The 22624-nt window shown below is 45.5% G+C and overlaps 1 protein-coding gene across 4 annotated transcripts in view; it reads left to right on the top strand.

Moving 5' to 3' along the window:
- Window positions 1-22624, top strand: part of DOK5 (docking protein 5) — a 153115-nt gene that overhangs the window by 107554 nt on the left and 22937 nt on the right. For all 4 annotated transcript variants that reach the window (XM_045053473.1, XM_006929650.4, XM_045053472.1 and 1 more), the window contains one exon: window positions 13079-13214. In XM_045053473.1, coding sequence (XP_044909408.1) covers window positions 13079-13214 — 136 coding nt within the window. The remainder of the gene's footprint in view (window positions 1-13078; window positions 13215-22624) is intronic.

Below are 22624 nucleotides of genomic sequence, written 5' to 3'. Positions count from 1 at the left end.
TTTCCTTTTAGAAGTCAGTTTTGGAAAGAGAAGGTAGTGCCAATGGTGCCAAAAAATTTGGGTCGATCATTAACCAGAAAGAGATTTTAGTCTAATCAGGATCTCATTCTTCTCCCCACCCGCTCACCATTCTTGCTCCCTCAGAATTTAGGCTCTTCTTTTGAGACATTGCAGATAAATTTTATATCTTGGAATTTTAAATGACTAAATTTCAAGATACAAGTCCTTCTGTAAAATTCACGTTAAAGTTGAAGGCAATCAGCTTGTGGTTTTAAAAATTTTTGTTTGTTTGTTTGTAAAGTGGATGGTTCTTCCCAATAGGAATACAATACTTGATACAAGAGTAAAAACAGAAGTTGCAAACACGTAAGACCCTAACTTGTGTAAACATATGACAGCAATGCTCCGCTCAACTTAATCTGCTCATTCCGTTATAAGCAAATCCCAATTATTTAAAATTTGCTTTTTAAGTAACTGGAAATTGAAATGCCATAAATGAGTCTCTGAATCTCCCAGAGATGGCAAAGGTCTTCACATTAGAAAATAAAACTGTAATCTTCAGAGCGATGTTCTTTTGTCAGAATTACTTATTTATTATCCTTATGGGAAAATCTCTGTAGAAAAATCAGAATTTGTTGGGGAAAGTGGCTATATTTTCCTGTTTGGGTCTCCAGAATTATTTATGTATTAACCATAACCAGTGAAATCTATGTATGAAAAATGTTTTACAATAGAAGTAGGCTTTTCTATTGATTGTATGCCTCATATCATCTCCCACTTGTATTTCATATCAATGGACAGTAGAATTCTGCATTGACCAGGGTGTCTTGGGCCTATTTCAGGTAGCACTTATTCAAGCAGGAAAATTTTTCAGTTCCTTGAATTTATGGAAATTGTAATAGGAAGAGTGTGGCTTTCTGTCATAATCTCTGAAAGCTAAAACCTTAGTAAACTTTTATAGTATCTCATGATGAATATTAAACTTTTTTTGAAATTATCTCAGTCTTTCAAGTTTTCATATTACTCATATATTGCAAAAGTTCAACTTATTCATATTAATCTAGTAGAATTGCTAAGGATCTAGGACATTATTTTAAAGACTGATATTTCTCCTAAGTGTAATAGGAAACCATAGAGATTTTTTAAGCAGGTGTGTGTGTGTGTGTGTGTGTGTGTGTACGTGTGAGAGAGAGAGAGACAGAGAGAGAGAGAGAGAGAGAGAGAGAGAATGGTGTTTATATTTTGTAGGCAGTGAGATAGAGGTGGCAAGTGGATATGTGGGGAGATACCAAAGTAGCTCAGATAAAAGAAATGGCGGACGGAAATTACAGATATATTGGAGACGTAAATTTCAGAAATATTCCAATGGCCTTTGACCCAAAAGCATAAAAGTGCTAACTTGTAAAACGAAAGCATTTGGTTCTATGACTTTAGTCTCTTTATGGTCTGACCTTCAGGGTATCTCGTCGAAGCCATTAGATGATGAGAACACCTACAACCCATACCACACCATGCTGTGCCTCAAGGATTGCAGGGACTCAGAACACTCAGCTGCGTTTGAATCGTGTTCTTATTCAGTGGTTGTGCTTTGTGGGGCTGATGCTAACTTGCAGTGAGTCACAGAAGGGAGAGTATTGGGAATGTGTTCTTAGGGTCTTGCTCATTTGTCAAACAGCACGGGGTGGTGGAAGAAGCAGTCAGAGGGACACCCTGGGCTCTCATCTCTATTCTTTATTAGCTGTTGACCTTGGACAGAGGGGTTCGCTTCCCTTGTCTGTTTGTCCAAGTCATAACTTCCTTGCAGGACTGTTGTGGGGAACAGCAGTAACGCACACGGATGACCTAGAATAGCGCTGCTTCTGCTCGGCAGTGTCTTTGATGTTTTATTGTGATGACTTTTGGAGCAGGGCTTGGGTTTGCAGGATACAGACAGTGTTAAACACAAGGTAATGTTCCTAGTTTATATTTTGCCTGAAAGTCAAATAAAGATGAATTTTTATGGTTACCATCAAGATGCTCAGGATAATAAGATCATTTGTGTTCCCCCAAGCATGAAGGTTTCATATCTGCCTTGCTTTATTAGTGAAGATAATTTTTTCCTTGGCTATTTTTGGATGTGTTCAAAACAAAGCAGTTTCCTGTTAACTAATATGATTTTCTCCCTGTCTCCTATCGATAAATGAAGAGGAGTTAAGTGTCTCCAGGCAGATAGTTTTCACGTATCCAACGTGCATCTGCAAAGATGTTGCAGTATTGCCTTCCAGAACACAAAGAATCTCCCCAAAGACTTTGGGCAAAGTTCTGCTCACTTTCAGCTTCTGTTAGAGTTGGGATGGGGTGTTACTTCTGCTCAAAGGCCCCCCCTTTACCCCACCAAGACTGACACCAGGGCATGTGTAACAGACTGAACTAGAAATTGGAGGGAATGAAATGAAATTACAGCTGTACCACATACTGGCTGTGGGCCTTGAGTGAATGACCTAACTCTCTGAGCTCCATTGGCTGCCTGTAAAATGGGTACAAATATGACATACGTCACAAGATTGCCATGAAGATTAAATAAGGTGTATGTGTGAATGCCTGGCATAATGCTTGGCACATAGTAGGCAGTTGTATCAACCAAACTGAAACAACAGGGAAGAAATTCATTGGCTCACATAACCACAAGTCCAGGAGGTAGGGATGGCTTCAGGCTTGACTTGATTCAGGGTTTCATCTCTCAGTCCTGTCGCTTCTAGGGTGGCTTTGCTCTGGCTTCACATGGTGGCTTCTCGATGCTTTGGGATCCTCTCACACCATCAGTCAAATAGAAGAGAGAGAAATTCCTACCATATATTGACCGTTACATTCACTGTGTGTCACGTACTATACTAAGAACTTTACTACGCAAGGCACACAGGGTAATAACCACCAATAGAATGGGTGGTTCTCCCAAAGCAGGAAGGGTGTACTCATGCCATCCAAAGGGGAATGGGTATAAGGTTTAAAAAGAAAAAAAGAACCCTAACAAAATGTGTCCAACATAGCATTTAATAGCTGCTCAAAGCAAATAGGGTAAAGCAGTTATTTGACTGTAATTAGCAATATCACGCATCATGGTGCTGAGATGCAGAACCGTGGTTCTCAACGAAGGGTGCGTTTGTTCCCAGGGGGCATTTGGCAATGTCTGGAGACATTTTTGATTGTCACAGTTGGTCAGGGATACCGTTGGCATCTAATGGGTAGAGAGGCCAGAGGTGCTACTAAACATACACAGAACAATCTTCCACAGCAAATAGGTATGTGGTCCAGTTATCCAGTTGAAAAATTCTGTTCCAGCCCGCATACCGGCCACGAAGAGTAATCATTAATATTTATGGAGCAAGTTACTACATGAAGGTCACTATACGAAGCATTTTACATGCAGTGTCTCATTCATATGGTCATGCCATTCACTTATCGTACAAAGTAGGGAATATTACCATTCTCATCTTCAAGGGAGGCTTGGGCACCTGGGTGACTGGTCCGAAGGCATTAGACTAGTAATTGGTAGATTTATTCACACTCAGGTCTTCTTACTTCCAAACCTTGTAGATGTCTAGAAAGTCTATCGTATTTCATCAGGTTAGTCTGTCACCTCCATCAGTTATCATATTCCATACTTCCACAGAGCTAGGGAAGAGACGGTGTTCTTATATCACCAGAGGAAAACCATTTGGATATGCATTAATGTATGAACTCTCCTAATTGCTGGAACCTTCTTTTTTTTTTTTTTTTTTTTTTTTTTGTTTTTAGTCTGGGGGACAGGCACATATAGCCAGGGTTGTTCATCTCTCCTGGGCAGCAGTGTGATGATCGTAGGTCGTCAGGATCTTCTGGACGCTGTTTCTCCTCCTTTCCACCCAACATAGGCAAATCCGATCATACTTCTGTTTTGTTTTCTTCTTTCCTTGAAGAAATCCAGGGTTGAAATACAAGCTCTTTAATAAAACGCAATTGCACCGTGGATTTCCACTTCTTGCTCCTGGAGACCGAGAAGAACAGTTAGTTTATCTGGTGGGCTGAGAGACATATTGCTTATTTTGTTTGAGGTTTTTCTAGTCTTTTGTTTGTTTCTTTCCACCTCGAAGCTCTGAAACTTCAGCCAAGCACATCAGGCTGGCAGGGGCTCTGATTTTTTTATGGGATGATCCAACGGACAGGAGGATCTCACTGCGTCAACACCTCCCTTGGAACCGTTCTTGAAACGTTATTGTTTAAGGAAAGGTGGCCGGTGTCCAGTAGGCTCCCGTTAGTTTTACAGCTGACTGCTGAGTTAGCATGCTTCAGCGTCAGGCTCCGCCTCACCTCCTGACTGATTTAGATTAATACCCTGGGTTTAGCACCTGCAGGAGTGACAGCAGCTCAGGTGACATTTCGCAGCACGTCCTGAATAATTACCACACGAGAGCACTCCTCTTTACCAGCCAGAGAGAGTCTCTGTTGTGCTTTTGACATCATTTTAGGAGAAACTTTTAGGTATGCCAAGAATATGTGAAAATCGACATTGCACATACAAATTCTTTTTCTTAAATGGAGTGCACAAATTTGTGAAAGGCGTTTGGTTTGTTGGGTTTTTTTGTTTGTTTGTTTGTTTGTTTGTTTTTGGATTAAAGGCCTCTGTGCAGTCTTGGCAAAGCAATTGTTCATTTCTAGTGTGTATCACTCTGAAAACAAGTACTGAGTGAAATGGCTTTGCATCAGAGAAGAAAATTGTCTTTCCCTCTAGCAGATGAGTTTACAGGTCAAAGGACCCCTATTCTAATATAAATCTTTGAATATTCTCTATTTCTCTTCTCGAGTCTAAGCTACTTAGTAATTTCTCATTTCTGAGTATTTTATAGAGCATACACTCATTCTTACTAAAGAGTTTAAAACAAATTAACAGATAAAATGTACTCCGTTCTTCCTCTACTTGAATCCACAGGGGCTGGATCTCACACTCAAACGAAATCAAGGGTCAGATGCTTAAGTGACGGAGCCACCCAGGCACCCCTGTGGCTATCTTTTGAAGGAAAAATTTTGGGGTGTATTTTTAAATTTTATTTACTTATTTTTCAAGTTTTCTTGAGATCTGATTGACATATAACACTGTTTAAGTTTAAAGCGTACGATGTATATATTGCGAAGTGATAACAACCTTAAGGTTTGTTAAGACCTTCATCACCTCACACAATGTGTGTGTGGTGAGAACATTTTAGATCTATTCTCTGAGCAACCTTCAAGGACACAGTAAAGTATTGTTCACTGTGGTCGCCACGCTGGACGTTAGTTCCCCAGAACTTCTTCATTTTCTAACTGGAAGTTTGTACCCTTTGGCCATCAGCTCCTCATTTTCCCCATCCCCACCCCTAGCTGCTGGTATCCACTCATCTGTTTCTGTGAGTTCAGCTTGGTTGTATTACACACACAAGTGAGATCATATGGAATTGGCCTTTTTCCATCTGACTTACTTCCCTTACCATAATGCTCTCAAAGTCCATCCATGTTGTTACAAACAGCAGGATTTCCTTCTTTTTTATGGCTAAGATCACGTTGTGTGTGTGTGTGTGTGTGTGTGTGTGTGTACATGGCACATTCTCTTTATGCATTTCATCCGTTGGTAGACACTTGGCCATTTCCACGTCTTGGCCACTGTAACCAATACTACAGTGAACATGAGGTTCACATATCTCTTTGGGATAGTGACTTCATTTCCTTTGGATAGATCCCCAGAACTAGAATAGCTGGATGATATGGTAGTTTCTATTTTTAATTTTTTGAAGAACCTCCATACTGTTTTCCACAAGGCTGTACCAATTTATATTCCTACCAACAGTGCACAAGGGTCTCTAGACTTTCCCACGCATTCTCAGGGACACTTGTTATCGCTTGTCTTTTTCCTCATAGACATTCTAACAGGTGTGAGATGGTATCTTATTCTGGTTTTGGTTTCCCTGATGGTTAGTGACACTGGGCACTTTTTCACGTACCTGTTGGTCATCTGTACAGTGCAGCCATCACCTGCGGGTGATGATCCACTGGTGTATGTGACCACTTTACATGTGATGGTACCTCACTTTCTAGAAGGGTCTAGTAAATAAAAATGAGCCATTTCCTTCTTTCATCAAATGTTTGTTGAGTTCCCCCTAGGAGCCCCATGTGGTTCTGAGCACCGTGGACGTAGCAGTGAATGAAGCATACGGACAGGAGGTTCTCACGTGTTCTGTCATGAAGTTCGCTCTGTAGAGAAGAGGGGATATAGACAATAATGACATTTGATTGTGTAAGTTCACGGCAAACAATAAAATCATTCAATAGCAAGTGCCCAAAGAGGGGGTGCAATTTTAAGTAGGGTGAGCAGGACTGGCTTTGCTGACTGAGTCAGTGCTGCCGACAGAAGACCCGGGAGGAATCATGGAGGCCGCACGGGGAGGGGGGGGAGCATTCCAGCCAGAAGGACATTGGGAAAAGGTGCCAAGGGGGGTGTACATGGAGTGTGCAGAGAAGATCCAGGAGGCTGACGTGGCAGGAGCAGAATAAGGGAGGGGGCCACAATGTATGCAAAGGAAGAAGCAGAACAGTGTCAGGCCGTGTGGGGCTTGGAGCCACTGTAAAGAATTTGGCTTTTCATCTTAGTTGGGCAGCCATTGTGGGTGGGGAGAGACCACTGCAAGGTTCGAAGGAACAGCCCCCAAGACCTTCCTCACTTCTGACCCCAGTTACAAGTTCGGGGGCTCCCACAACCACCAAACGTTTCAGAATTTGCTAGAATGACCTGGAGTTCACTGACATCTATGAAGTTGGTCAAAGCTTGTACCACTGAAGGATACAGAGTAGCTACCATCGGATAAGGGAGGAGCTGTGGGAAGTGCCCGGCATAGAGATTCTGTGTCTTCTCCCTGTGGAGTCAGAACACTGTACTTTTCTCATACCAGTATGTGACAGTCCCCACAGAGTGTTGTCAACCGGGGACGCTTCCCAGCCACAGCGTTTAGAGTTTTGATTGAGGCTCCACTCCATGCTTGCTTGGTTGATTCATCGATTGCCCACCTGGCTCATCTCACCCTCCAGGTCAGCTGATAGCACGTGACCCAAAGCCTCACCCTAAACCCCCTTGTTACTATTTGTCTCACCCAAGAACCCAGGCAAACAAAAATCACCTCCCATGTTGGCAAAGGCCAGACCGGATTGTTTGGACAAGATTAAATTTTTCCCTACACAGGAAGGGATTAGCCAAGAGGTGACATGATCTGACTTTTTTTTTTTTTTCTTTAACTCAGGCTAAAAGCAGTTGGGAGGGGGCATCGTAGTGCTCACGGTGAGGACGAGGGTGGCTCCCGGCACGCTGGTGACAAGGAACGTGGACTTAGATGTTTGGATACTGACATGTTTTGAAGCTAGTGCCCAAAGCTGACTGACTGGACGTGGGTGAGGAGACAGAGAGGAATCAGGATCCTGCGGGAGCCGTTGGAACGGCACAGGCACGCCTGGGGGGCCAGTGGGGGGTGGGGGGGATCCGACTTCAGTCTGGGGCATGCGAACTTCAAGGTTTGTTCAGAAGTTTCCCTCTGTTGCTCACCTGGCTTTTCATTCTCTTGGGGGTCAGTAAAGCCACACTTCGCGTTTGGGTTCAGAAACTGTGAAATAGCCCTCCCTTTCATCCTGCTGCTTATAGAGCACTACAGCGGGAAGAACGGGGGGCAGTGCTCCCTAAGATCTAGGTCAGGGCATAGCATGGGGAAAAACGGGGGGAAAGTGTTTCTTTGACTTTACATGTTCATAGAACATGAGGAACAGACGTATTAATAAACAACCCACTGTCTTTTACACTGGCCACATTTTATGACTTTGGATTGTTTGGGTTTTGTTTTGTTTTCATAAACTCAAGTCTAAAAAGTGATCATGGCAGGGGTGCCTGTGTGGCTCCGTCAGTTAAGAGTCTGACTCTCGGTTTCGGCTCAGGCCATGATCTCAGGGGTCATGAGATCGAGCCCCGCATCGGGCTGGGCTTTGTGCCGATCGATGGGCGCCTGCTTGGGATTCTCTCTCTCCCTCTCTCCCTGCCCCTCCCCTGCTCATGTTTCCCCTTCTCTCTCTCTTTCTCAAAATTAAATAAACATTTTTAAAAACACCTTTTTTAAAAAGTTAAAAAGTGATGATGGCAGCGTCTGTACACATTTAAGGGAACCGTTAGGAAGCCTGGTGACATGGATGGTGGAGCCACAGGAGAAGGGACAGCGTGTGGCCGAGCACCCTCTGAACTGGAACCTTCTCTTCCTCTCGTCCACCGGGCTGACGGGCGCTTTTTTTTTAATTTTTTTTTTTTAACGTTTATTTATTTTTGAGACAGAGACAGAGCATGAACGGGGGAGGGTCAGAGAGAGGGAGACACAGAATCTGAAGCAGGCTCCAGGCCCTGAGCTGTCCGCACAGAGCCCGACGCGGGGCTCGAACTCACGGACCGCGAGATCATGCCCTGAGACGAAGTCGGATGCTCAACCGACCGAGACACCCAGGCGCCCCTTGACGGGCTTTATTTAAGGTGCTGCTAACACTCAGACACAGTATACCTCCTGCAGCCAGAGAAACAAATGCCCCCGGTCATTTGCATTACAATCTTTGTTTAATGAAAGCTACTTCTTTTCTTAAAGGGAGAATCACATTCCCGAATTCATATCTTCCTTCTCAGAGAAGAGGTTTGTATTATTCTGTCTTCACAGCCCGTGGGCCTCAAACACAGACTTTCTTCCCCAGCCACACGCCTCCCGCCGCCGTGCAGCTGTTTTTCACTTTCCCGCTGCTCCGGGCTGTGATTACACAGTTCCCATCCAGGCAGAGATGTGGTTGTGCCTCTTTCCTGAAGTTTTCCCCGAGGACCGCCTCTCCTTGGCTTTGACATTTTAAAGGGTTAAAATAACAACAACAAATCCTCATTAGATGCTTACCTTGACTTGAGATCCTTTCCTAAAGATAAAACACAGTTTCCCCGCTCTCAAAGGTTTGTCCGTGGAAACTTCGAGAGGTCAGGAAACTTGACCATGATTCCAGCATATGAGGCTTTCTGTCCCACACCAACTAGAGCAGGACCCCGGGAAACACAGCCACGTTTCCCCAGATGTGGGATGGTTTTAGTGATAGAGGCATAACATGAAATGAATGTAATCTCACAGTGACATTTTCTTCTTTTTTAGATTTTTCTTTTAAGTTTTACTTATTTGTTTTGAGAGAGAGAGAGAGAGAGAGAGAGAGAGAGAGAGAGAGAGCATCATCAAGAGAGGGGCAGAGAGAGCGGGAGAGAGAGAATCCCAAGCAGGCTCTGCACTGTCAGCCCAGAGCTGGACGCAGGGCTCGAACTCATGAAAACAGGAGATGGTGACCTGAGCCAAAACCAAGAGTCGGATGCTTAACTGACTGAGCCACGCAGGCGCCCCAAGTCATTTTCCTCTTAATTACCTTTTTGATCCTCCTGATTAAATTACAGAGAAACATTTCAGTGAGGTGTTGGCACATCTTAAACACATCTTCTAACACTTTCTACTTTACCTGTGTCACTAACGCGTGAGCAAACGTCCCGCTTAGATCTTTGACAAGAGGATCTGGTCAGAGTTTAAGAACATTTTGTTTTCACTGTATTTACTTTCTCATCTGCCTTCAACTTGTAGTCGAGCATACTGGCTTCTACTATTGATTTGGCGATTCGTTTACGATACATTTGTTTAAGGGAAAGGAAAACTGAGCTGATTAAACAAGTATTAAATAAGGCAGCGCAAAGATTTGACAAACCAATGCAAGTCGTAGGAGATTGGCTGGCGTTCTCAAGAGCCACCCTGGGCTCGGAAGCCTCAGTGGTACTGTGGTACATCACGTGGTGTCTTACATTGATTTCCGTTTCTCACCCCAGTGGTTTCAGCAAAGGACAGCAGAACCACCGCATTAGCAGGCAGCCTAGATTAGCTGATCTCCAGCCAACACACACACACACACGTAAACACACCTACACACGGCACCAGCAGTCAACTGCTACCTTGTCTCAAGCTGAGATCCACTAGGCGATGATGCCCATGACTGGAACGGGCAAGACCCCACAGACCGCAGGTACGGGACGTCCTCTGTGCTTCATCGTGAATACCGTCTGCAGTGAATCCACAGCTCCCCTGAACGTGGAAGCCGCCTCGCGTGCACAGCCTCTCCACCGCTGAACCATGGCTTAGGTGCTCCCTAAACCCCTTATTTTTGGTCTATTTCAGTGGTTTTCAGCTGGGGGTGTTTTGCCCCCTTGGGGACATTTATCAATGTCTGGAGACGTTTTGGGTTGCCACAGCTAGGGGATTCTACTGTCGTGCAGTGGGTAGAGACCAGAGATGCTGCTAAACACCTTACAACACACAGGACGGTCCCCACAACAAAGAACGATCTGGCCGTACGATGTTGCTCATGTCGAATGCGCCAGTGTAGAGAGCCCCTGTTCTGTATCACGAGTTCCTAACAGACCCTTCCCCGGGTTTTTCTTCAAGATGGGGCTGCCAGAACCCATGTGGTTAGGCCTCTTTTTGACTTCGTGTTGTGTTTCTCTGTGCGTATTTTCTTTTTCTTTTTTTTCCGTATTTTCTTAACCATAGTGTCCCTGGCAGCTGCAGCCACAGGTAAGACAGGAGTCCCAGGGTTCACCTCACTTCTGCAATGTTTTGCTCCTAATTTTGTATCTCTCCTGGAAAGTGCCTCTGATCTGTTCCCCTCCGGTGTTTGCCTTCCTGATTTTCTTTGTTACTATGTAACATCGACCCCCACCCCTTTCCCCAGCTCTGCTTTCCTTTATCAGTGCACCTCTGACCAGTAGCGTTCCCCAGCTCACTGCACCACCACGTTAGTCTTGAACCTGTTCACTTACATAGATCTTGTTTAGCCGAATACATTATAAACTTCTCAGGGAAAAAGCCCGTTTCTTTACCATTACATACATTGCCGGAGCCCTTATGATTAGCCTTCTGTTTTCTGACAAGTACCTTACTCCTTCATATAGAATATGTAATTGCAAATGTGAAATGTAACATTGATTTAGTAACTGCTTTGCAGGAGTAGAGAGAAGAGTACCATAAACATTCGTGTCGAGTATGAGATGCATCCTGCTTGTAACAATGTTCAAATATTCTAAACACACAGGGACACACACACATGCTCATGCGCAGAACACATGTTGCAAGTGAGGGAATGCGGAACCCACTGGCACTCCCATCTCACAAGTTTGCTGATTTATACTGGCCACTGTGGGATCATTTATTCTGGTTTTCTTAAATTCAGTCCCATTAGTATTTTTCCAATGTGGTATGTCTGTGTGACATGTCACTGGCACAGAGAGGGACAGTTTCCGATGTTGGGCATCTGTGCCTGTGGGAATGGTCACAGTCGGGTGGTGACTTTGCAGAGCGAAGCCTGTCATCTCTGGGAGCTCGTGCTCGTTCCCGGAGCTCCTGGAACATAGGCTGCCCCCTCCGGCCCCCCGGCCCCTAGTGTGTCATTTGCCTTTGACCAAATCAGGACATTCTCTGTGCAGTTGTCAGACTGTTGTTCCTCCCTTCTCTTCTAGAAACCTCAGTTTCAATAAAACTTCCTCAAGGAAGCCGGGGTCCAGTTCTTAATTACACCTTTGCCTGGCACCGCCTCCTATGTCACGGTCCATTCTGTAGTTATTTACGGAGGGCCAGATATAGGCCACGCCCTGTTGTAGGCACTGGCGGAAGATCTGTGAACAAATCAGGAACAGATCTGGTCTACCTGGAGCTTACCTTCCAGCAGAAGAGTGGAGGTGCGCATTGAGTGAAAGACCTCCTTTGTGCACTTTATGCATCATGCCTAACACCTTCAGTACGCTTACGTGACGTGATGGCTGTTATCCTCCTGTTTATTTCACGAGCAGAAATGCAGGCTTAGGCTGAGTAGTGCGTCGCGGCTCACAAAGCTGGCAGGGGACAAGCACGGCCAGGCAATCTGGAGCCCACATTCTCTGCTTATTGAACTCTGCCTTGATACATACTTGCTTTGGGCACCAGTGAGTGAATTTCCCGAGCTTTCTTTCTGAGCTCCCGACTTTCTTCTAGATTCTTGACCGACTGCATAATTCATGGCCTGGAGTGACAGGTTCATCATTTAGGCAAAGTAATTCTTGGGAAATTCACAACTGTTGTATCTCTGTATGGCCACGGTGTTCTTATGTCTGAATCCTTATCTTCACAAAGAACATGGGAAAGGCCCAACTTTTAAACTGTTTTACCTTCTCTGGGTTTTCATCCACTGTTTCTGTTAGTGTCAGGCCATAAGAAAGACTGTTGGGGCTTTTGGGACTACTTTGGAAGCCGGACAAAATGTCCAAGGTAAAGGCCAGTGGGTAAAGTGAAAAAAAAGGAATCCAGATTGATTTTGGAAATGAAAGAATCCTTAAAGCCATCGACTATAAGGAAAGAACAGAACCTGGAGTCATGGAAGCCTTCTTCCACCGCTGAGCTGGATGGCAGAGTTTCTTTTCTTGTATTTAAATTTTTTTTTAACGTTTTTATTTTTGAGAGACAGAGTGCGAGTCGGGGAGGGGCAGAGAGAGAGGGAGACACAGAATCCTAAGCGGGCTCCAGGTTCCGAGCTATCAGCACAGAGCCCAACATTGGGCTCGAACTCATGAAGCATGAGATCATGACCTGAGCCAAAGTTGGAAGCTGAACCCTCTGAGCCGCCCAGGCGCCCCTGGATGGTGGAGCTCCTGATGAACTTACGACGCACGGACAGTAATGAGAACCCGGTTGCCCAGCTGTCTTTGAGAGGCAATGTACTGGGATTACGCTTATGCTTTTTTTTTTTGGAAAAAAAAAATTCAGCTCCGAGTTAGCCTAGAATGAACGGTGTCCTGCCCAATATTAACAACAGTGAATTGGAAATTCTGATTCTAGCCAACTTTGCTTAGCGAACGTGAACAAGAGTCCCAACCTCATGTGAAATAAACAGCTCTGGTTTCATGGCATTTTCTAGGCCCTTGGTGCCTCGGACTTCGTGGAACTGGATTTTCAGGAGCCCTCTGTTTTTGTTTCCACAGGATGTGTGAAACTGGGGAAGGGCTGTTTATCTTTCAAACGAGAGATGGGGAGGCCATCTACCAGAAAGTCCACTCTGCTGCCTTGGCGATAGCCGAACAGCACGAGCGCTTGCTACAGAGCGTGAAAAATTCAATGGTATGTATACTCCTGTGGAGTGCAATCCTAGGATATTTATGCTGAAAAACATGGCCAGCACTGTCTGAGCAGGTGGCTTACTCCTGTACTCACCCGTGTGTTACTTGGATTAAATGCCATCCTTGCAAAGCCTGAAGAGCCAGCTGGTAACATAGTAACCGTGCATCCCTGCGTGTCTGCTTTGTGCCTCAGTTAGTATTACATGTGTGTGTCCTAATCAGTTTGGGCTCCTACGGCAAATACCATAGGACCGGGTGGCTTCTAAACAACAGAAATTAATTTATTTCTCACTGATAGCTTGATCAAGGTGCCAGCCTGTCTGTGTCCAGTGGCACTGACTTCCTGATCCATGGGTGATGGTCTTTTCTGTGTCTCACTGATGGAAGGAGCGAGGGATCTCTCTGGGGTCTCTTTTATAATCCCAATTGTGAGGCCTTGCCCCTCATGCCCTGATCGCCTCCCAAAGGCCCTACCTCCTAACACCATCACCTGGGGGGTTAAGATTCCAATATATGAATTTGGGGAGGGGATATAATCATTAGTCTGTTGCAGTGAGTATGTTCATCAGAATCAATTTGGATGCATATGGACATCTACAGACACACCTATGTAGATTATCTGGCTGTAGGTATATATTTATAGCAGTACCAGATGGTGTAATTTCAACAGGGGCCAGAGAGAAGAGGGCTGAAGGGAAACGGGGGGGTGAAACGTCAAAAGCCCCAAACCAGAAGACCGTTGACGTGCGACTGTGGGCTCCATGTAGGACATCTCTTGTTTTTTTCCGGAGAAGTCTAGGATTTGAGTCTGTATGTAATATCTTGTTGTTTGTAACTGTTGGAAATTGATTCCAGTTGAAACCAACAACGAAACGGTAATTCTTTGTGGGCCACAGGAAACGTGTCCGGAGACTCCATTCTTCCCAGAGCCATGCATCAACCATGTCTGGTTGATTAGCCTTCATAGACGTTGATATATTAAGATGCCACAAACACAAACACACGTAGAGTGTGTGTGGAAACACCTGCTCTGTTCAGTGCATCGTGTCAGGAACTGTGACTCGTACAGAGAATTACGATTCATGAATTTCTTCTTTGAGAAGAAGAAATTCACAAAATCTTAAAGCACAAGAGTTAAATAATACACGTCATACATCGTGGCTGCAAACACATGCCTAGAGCTTCGCATCTGGAAGGAAATCTGCAAAACCAAAAGGAACTGGGTTAGTGTGGTAGGATTAGGGTAGTTTCAAAATTTATGATTGAAACATGTGAGGTGGTTGGATTTAAAGAGGGGGGAAAGCATACCAGTAAGATGATCTTTCCCAAAGCAGCCTCAGATCATTCCCAAATGACTTATTCATGCAGTGGTCTGGGATTTTAGAGCAGAGATCAGCAAAGCTTTCGGTAAGGGGACAGCTGGTAATACTTGGGGCTTTGTGAACCAAGATGGTCTCTGTTGCAACTACTTAATTCTGTCATTGTAGTTTAGAAGCAGCCATAGGTAAAAACATTCTCAAGGGGCGTAGGTCTGTCGCAAAGAAACTTTATTAATGGACACTGAAATTCACATTTCATGTAATTTTCACAAATCATGAAATACTCTTCTCTTGATTTTTTTCCCTATTTCAAAATATTCTTTTTTTTAATTTTTTTTAACGTTTATTTATTTTTGAGACAGAGCATGAATGGGGGAGGGACAGAGAGAGAGGGAGACACAGAATCGAAGCAGGCTCCAGGCTCTGAGCCATCAGCCCAGAGCCCGACACGGGGCTCGAACTCACGGACCGCGAGATCGTGACCTGAGCTGAAGTCGGATGCTCAACCGACTGAGCCACCCAGGTGCCCCTCAAAATATTCTTTTTGAACTAATACAGTCTCGGTATCCATTTCCCCATATGCTTACCAATTCTGGATATTGCAATAAAGATAGGTAAATGAAAGGATGGATGAATGGATGGATAGTTGTAAAGTAGTATTTGGGACGCCTTGGTGGCTCAGTCGGTTGAGCGTCTGACTTCAGCCCAGGTCAGGATCTCGCAGTTCATGAGTTCGAGCCCCACGTCGGGCTGTGTGCTGCCAGCACGCAGCCTGGAGCCTCTTCAGATTCTGTGTCTCCCTCCCTCTCTGCCCCTCCCCAGCTCATGCACTCTCTCTCCCTCTCTCTCAAAAATAAATAAAAACATTAAAAAAAATAAAGTAGAATTGAAGTCACTTGGAACTTTATAGAGCAACATGTCATTGCTTTAAAGTTGTATAGCTATCCCATTAGATGCCTTTAAACATCTGAAGAAGTTTTTCCAAGATTACCTTATTGGTAAAGCCATCAATTAGCATAAATTGTTTTGTGCTTGAAAGGCAGGTTCTTCATGCATATGTTTTTCCATTTACAACCTCCTCATTACTTCCACTAAAAATTAATCAGGAATATGAGTAATCCGTTCAGATCACCCCTTTGCAAATTTAACTGGCAAATAATGTTGTTTGCTCTTAATTTGCCGCCTGCCTAAAGAGTTCCATAAAATGAGTGTGATTTTTAAGCAACAGCATCCTGTTTTCGATGGAGATGAGTAAGCTTCACAATGGGATCTGAATCTCAAGGAAGTTAAACGGGGATTAAGAAATGCTTAGAATCTGTGTACTTAAATCAATCCCTGATTTGGGGAGAACAGAGATGCCACAGGACAACGAGGCAAATAAAGACAACGCTGCCTGCCCACCCTCCCCGGGTTCCATTTCTGCCCTTCCTGGTAACTGGTGATGGATCCACATAGATCTGGATCCACATATCATCAACGAGGAATTGCATGCACACCACTACTGGCTGGCTGGCTTCTCTGAGATAGTCGAGGTCATAAATGGAGAAGGGGGTGATGCTAACTGCTGGGCTTAGTCTCATTACTAGTTCGCCCAAACCCACCGTTGGCTGCTTCTGGTGTAAAACTCCCAAGACTGCCTCCCCAGACAGGTGCTTTACCACGGGACCTGTGCCGGTTTCAAGTTGTAGCCTTAGGTGAATTGGTTTGGACCAGACTTGGGACCTGAGTCCCAGCAGGTCACCAAGAGGAAGCTTGTGGGCCCAATAACAGCAACAACAGCAGCAATCATAGCAGTAGGGATAGGCTGAATAATGGCTCCAAAGATGTCACATCCTAATCCCTGGAACCTGTGAATGTGATTGTACGTGGCAAAAGGGACTTTGCAGATGTGATCAAGTTAAGGCTCTTGAGATGGGGAGATTATCCGAGATCATCCAGGTAGACCCGGTGTCATCCCAAGGGTCCTCGTGGGAGGGAAACAGGAGGAAATAGAGTCGGAAGGTGATGTGATAGTGGGAGCATAGGGAGAGAGAGATTTGGTTTGTGTGCTGATGGCTTTGAAGATGGAAGAGAGACATAGGTGACCCAAAGGATGTGGGTGCCCCTGGAGGCTGCAAAGACAAAGAGACAGATTCCGCCCCGGAACCTCCAGAAGGACCCAGATTGGCCAACACCTGGAGTTTAGCTCGGTGAACTGACTTTGGACATTTGGTTTCCAGAGCTGTAAGAAGACAGATTTATGTTGTTTTAAGCCACTGAGTCATGGTAACTTGTTACAACAGCCATAGGAAACTAGTAAGTGATGATATCAATAATAATAAAAATATATCCTGGCTCTACTGTGTAACAAGAAGTATTTTAAGGACTTCCTAACCCTACGACCACTGCTGTATGGAAGGCCAAGGCCACCAGCTTGGAAGCTGGAATTTGGAACCAGTATCCTGGTATAGTCCCCACTCTTCTCCGCATCTCCCAACGAAGCCCCCAGACCTATTTTCTTTGTCCTGCATGAGATTAACTTACCGCTATTCTCAAAATCCCAACTTCGTGGCCAACCTTTAAAAAACGGAGAGGTTTCAAATAAAACTCAGCTTTCTGTGGTATCTTGAAGAGTGAGGAGGTCTGACAGCACCCATGTTACGTCCCCACGCAGCAGTAACAATCAGATGCGCCCAGTACTCTCCGCAGTCCCTGGGCAGATTGGGCGTCTTCACTTCCCCACTGTCCCTACCTCTCCTGTGGTTCCTCTCAGCAAGTGGTCCTTCTCTGAGCACCGGCTGCCCGCGCTGTGGCCAATCGATGTCTTGCCTGGATTACTCCATGCGTTCGTTTTCAACTGCTGTGCGGCAAAGTACCACCAACAATGCACCGTAACACAACACGCATTTATTATCTCATAGTTGCTGTGGGTCAAGAGTGTTGGCGTGGCTTAGCTGGGCCCCCAGCTTCAGTTTCTCACAAGGCTGAGATGCTTCAGGCTCATTAGAATGGGGAAGGATCCACTCACAAGCTCACGTGGTTATTGGGGGGATTTAGTTTTGCGTGACGGTAGGATGGAGGGCCTCAGTCTGTTGCTGGCGGTGACTTGGGGGCCACCCTCAGCTCTTTACTGCACGGGCCTCCCCAACACAGCCTGTCTTCACCAAAGCCAGCAAGAGGGAGAGTCTCCTTGCAGGCGGAGGCCACCATCCTAGGCATCATAACCACGCAAGTGACATCCTATCAGCTGTCAAGTCCTTCCCATAGTCAGGGGAGGGGCCCACACAGAGTGTGAACACTGGGGGGGGGGTAGACCGTGGAGGCCACCATCACGGCGTCTGTCCCCACACCACACAGCCTTCTGGGATAATATTTATTTAGTGCTTTGATTTCACCCTTTGAAATGCTTTCCCACCGTAGGGTGTTTGGCTAATAATGCCGGGCGTTTACTGGCCATCTGCTATCTGCCTTTGGGGTCTCTGGTCGTAGTGACCAGCACCATTCACCAAGCCTCCGACGATATGCCAGGTACTTCACTTGCATTTTTCCCTCATCGCCACCTTGACTGGAAGGTAAACTCATTCATTCATTCATTCCTATTCATTTGTTCATTCAAGAATGTTTACTGAGGGCCTGACGTGCTCTGTTCTGTGCTCCAGGATGTAGTGTGAATAGACGTGAGGCTCATCCTCCCCAGGGCTCGCAGTACGAGAGTATTATCTGTGACCCTTGCCCTGGAAGGAATCACAGTCCTTCTCAGAGAGATGAGACCCCTCGCGGAGTGGTTCAGGCACCTGCCTGCCGTCGCTGAGCTCATTTCTACGGGAGCCAGGGATCCAAGACCCCTTTGTCTGGTTCCTAACCCGCTGCCTCTGGCCACAGCGCCTCACTCCCTTGGAGAGTTGAAAAGCTTTTCTGTCCCTTGAATGTCCCCACCGAGAGCTGTCGTAGCGCTTTCAAATTACCCTGAATATCAGAGTGCCTTTCAGAAACATCGATCAACTTAGAGTGTGCCTTTTGGAAATCGCTGTTACTGTTACAGGAAATCCCGTTTTTTGGGGTAGTTTTGGCCCCACATGGCGATATCCTATCTCCAAACTCCTCGCTCCAGTTCTCGCACTCTAAACGCAGTGTGTTGCTGTTCTGCAGGGAGAACAACAAGGGAGTGCTGGCGGGGGGTGGCTGGAGTATCAGGGGAACGACCCCCTGTGGAATGAGACTCAGCAGCAAGAACTTGACTGCTCGCCAGCTGCCCGCTGCCCCCGCGGGAGTAGTTGCCGAGGACTCTGCCGGGACAGCTCGGGACTCCCTCGAGTAGCTTGCTATTTTTGCCACCTTGGAGATCAGTGTCTGTGACAAAGTCTAATTTTGGAACAAGGAGTGGCGGTGTGTGGGATGTTCCTCATTCCTCGCTGGGGCCTGTCATTTTTAGAATTTCCTTCAAGGCAAATCGAGTGACAAGGTGGAGAAAGACTAAGTTAGCAGGCTGTCCCCGGAGGGCTGTAGGTGGGGCTCCACTGGGGGTGACATCCTGGCCCCCGGTGGTAGTGACCTCGTCGAGGCCCCAGGGTGCAATTTCTCCCCCGTGTTCTAGAGCCCTGGACTGGACCCAGGTTTGAGAGTTATTCTGAACTATTCCCTGCCACCTCTTTTTTTGATTGCCTAATTGATAGATTGACTTCCAAACTTGGTTCTGCAAATGAAGTGTAATGAATTTGGAGAATGCAAGTGACCCTCTTCCACAAGTCTGGAAACCAAAGTAATTCGTAGTCTAATTTAAAAAGCCATAGGGGCATCTGGGTGGCTCAGTTGGTTAAGCATCTGACTTCAGCTCAGGTCATGATCTCACCGTTCGTGTGTTCGAGCCCCGTGTCAGGCTCTGCGCTGACCGCTCGGAGCCTGGAGCCTGCTTTGGATTCTGTGTCTCCCTCTCTCTCTGCCCCTCCCCTGCTCGCACTCTCTCTCTCAAAAAAAAATGAACATTAGAAGAAATTTTAAAAAGCCATAAACTATTTCTTTTTTTTTTTTTTTTTTCAACAGAGAGAGCATCAGGTAAATTATAGAATCAATTTCATTACTATTCGGACACTGAAATAAACTCTTCTCTGCTGCGGTTTCATTTGTATAAACACCCTTCCCCCAGCTCAACCTGCCCTCTGTCCCCATCCCTACCCCTCAGAAAAATCAGGTTTTATTTCTTTTCCTCTTTGTGGGCTCTGGTTAATTTGGTTAACTTGTGGATTTATTTATGTATTCATTCTTTTATTTATTGTTTCTTTGATTATTGTGTATTGCTTAAAGCAATCATCAGCTTTTTTACCCTCCTAAATGTAAACCCTTGTTACATCCTGGCCTAAAAGTTATGATTCAAAAGCTTTTATGGAAACACCTATCTATTTCTTTCCAAGAAAGCATTGTAGTAAGTCTTATGGAGAACATAAGTGTTAAAAGGAAAACGTTTTGAGTCTTTTTTTTATTTAAAATTTTTTAACGTTTTTATTATTTATTTTTTTGAAGGGGAGAGAGAGAGAGACAGAGCATGAGCAGGGGAGGGGCAGAGAGAGAGAGAGAGACACAGAATCCTAAGCAGGCTCCAGCCTCCGAGCTGTCAGCACAGAGCCCGACGCGGGGCTCGAACTCACGAACTGTGAGATCATGACCTGAGCTGAAGTCGGACGCTCAACCGCCTGAGCGACCCAGGTGCCCCTAAAGCCTTTTGCATCTTAAAGGAGCTTAAAGTTTAGATAAGGAGTTATGATTTCTACCCCTTGATGCATGCAGCATTGAGCTCTGTGAGCTCAGTTTGCTACAATGTTGTTGGAGGACAATTTGTCCTTATTTATCAAAATTAAACTCGCATGTCTCTTTATGCAGCAATAGTACTTCCAGGAATTTACTCTAAAGATAGGACAGATGTATGGGTGGGGAGAGGATTTCCTTAGGAAGGAGGCATAAAAAGTTACCAGAAGCAAAGGGAGCAGTGATTTTGTTTTATGCATGTGGCTGAGAATTCAGATGACTCTGAATAAATTGATACATGTCACTTTCATTCCCCATGAAAATAACCATTTGAGTGCATCTGGTGTTCAGCAAAATGCTTCACTGGGAAATGTGGCCCCAAGTGGTTGATTTCACTAACAGTCTGCTTTATCAGGCTGTGGGTGACAATGGAGGCATTGTTTTAGTGAGTTCTGTTCACCAAGTAGGTGTCTCTGCGGTGTTTTTCCTTAGCAGGAAAGGAGTCTTGCTCTCCTCCTCACTTTCTCTTGTTTTCTCTGTCTCTCTGTCTCTCCTTCTCTTTCTAACCTTCACTAGGTAAGTCCCCGCGTTCCCTGACACTTCAGTAATCTTCTGTGATGTCTCGGCAGCATTTGGATGATAGGAACACCCATCACTTTTCCCACAGATGCCAGAACTGGGGAGAGGAGTCAGAGGAAGGAAAGACAGCCCTTTGGGCCGTTTCTGCCAAACATCTGTCAGAGCTGGAATCAGGATCAGGCAGCCATGGGAATGGGTTTCATTAGCAAGCCGAGGAAGACCACATGTTTGGCAGATTGCTACTTTTCACTTGAGAGAAGGCCCCTGGGATGGTGGGGGTCTGAGGGCCTGGTAGCATCACTGTAGATTCTGTGGCTCAAGATGGCAGGGGCCCTCCCCTCTCCTGGCAGCCGAGGCTTTCAGCCAGTTGCCATCTCCCTAAGCTTTGGAAACAGAATTCAGGTGCCTTCGACCTTTAAGTACAGGATTTGAGCCCATCCTTTAAGGCTTTAAGTCCTTTATAATATCCTCGGTGCTTTCTAGAGGAACACACAGGATTGTAATACGAACTCTAGCTCTGGAGTAATAAAGAGGCCAGGTCTTAAATGCCAGCTCAGGGTCTCTGCGCAAGTGACCCTTAGCATTTGTCCCTTGCTCTGTGAAGGGGGCTTTTATTAGTACACACCTTGACAGGTAGGCTGGGGCAGGTGATATCTTGGCAAAGTGCCTGGCACCTACTTAACACAAATCAGCCTGAGCTGTTCTTATCATTGACTTGTAGTAAGAAAGGATAAAACGACAGAGGGAGTGTTAGACTGTAGAGGTTTCTCATTCACCTAGCGATCCAGTCATTGAACCACATCTGACTGTATACCTCCTATATGCCAGGAATCATGCCAGGCACTAGGCCTGTGAGCACAAACAAGGAATCTTCTCCACCACTGCCCCCCAACCCTCCGACCTCCCCACCTGCAGAAAGGAGAGCTTTGCTTATGAGAGAGTCTATTCCCTTTGGTCGAGGAAGGAGCGCCATTGTGGAGGCAGACGGTGGGCATGTGACCAAAGCTGACCTTAGCTCTCTGGCCATTTACTCTAAAATCCTGGGGAGCGGAGGAACTGAGTTTCATTCATTTTTAAGTTTCCAGCCCCTAGCATTAGTGCATGACTTACAGGCGATGCCCAGAGCATATAAACGGATGCAATGAATGAATGAACTAAAGAACTTCCAGTACAGAATTCACCAAAAGGGGTAAGGGGAGAGGCAGGACTGTGAGCCGGGCAGTGTGTTAGCGGCAAACCCAGCAAAGGGACTTAGTCTAATAGAGGGATAATTCGAGTTGGAATGAGTGGCCCCATCTGGCTCCGTGCTGAGGGTCTGCATGCTGTATTTCATTTAATTTTCACAGCTAGCCTAGGAGATAGGGATTGGTTTTTGGATCCCATTTGATTTATTTTTACAGAAACCCATGTATGTAGAATTTAACTAACTGCAAAAATATGATGATAGGGATGGTTAAGCACTCCAGTAGTTTCTCTCTTGGTGATTTATTTGTGTCTGTTCCTCCTCTGCCCTCCTTAGGATCTCCTAAATCTTGTTAGAAGTTTGTACTCCTCTCTCCATGTTTTTGTCTGTATCCATATAATCCCATAGGGAAATCCCTATCTACAGACACATGTGGATTGACGCGCACAGGTACATGTAGAAGGCGGGTGTTTGAGAGTCGTCGTTTCTATTATAAAATGGTGGTGCTGTTACAGATTTCTTAAAATGCCCCCTTGTTTTTCCCATTTAGTGGTAAATCCCTGATAGAAATACCGTACTTATTATTGTTATTCTCAAGTTAGCTAACACACA

This window comes from Felis catus, chromosome A3 (genome assembly GCF_018350175.1).
Source record: "Felis catus isolate Fca126 chromosome A3, F.catus_Fca126_mat1.0, whole genome shotgun sequence".
Lineage (NCBI taxonomy): Eukaryota > Metazoa > Chordata > Mammalia > Carnivora > Felidae > Felis > Felis catus.
This window is presented reverse-complemented; position numbering and strand designations above follow the sequence as displayed.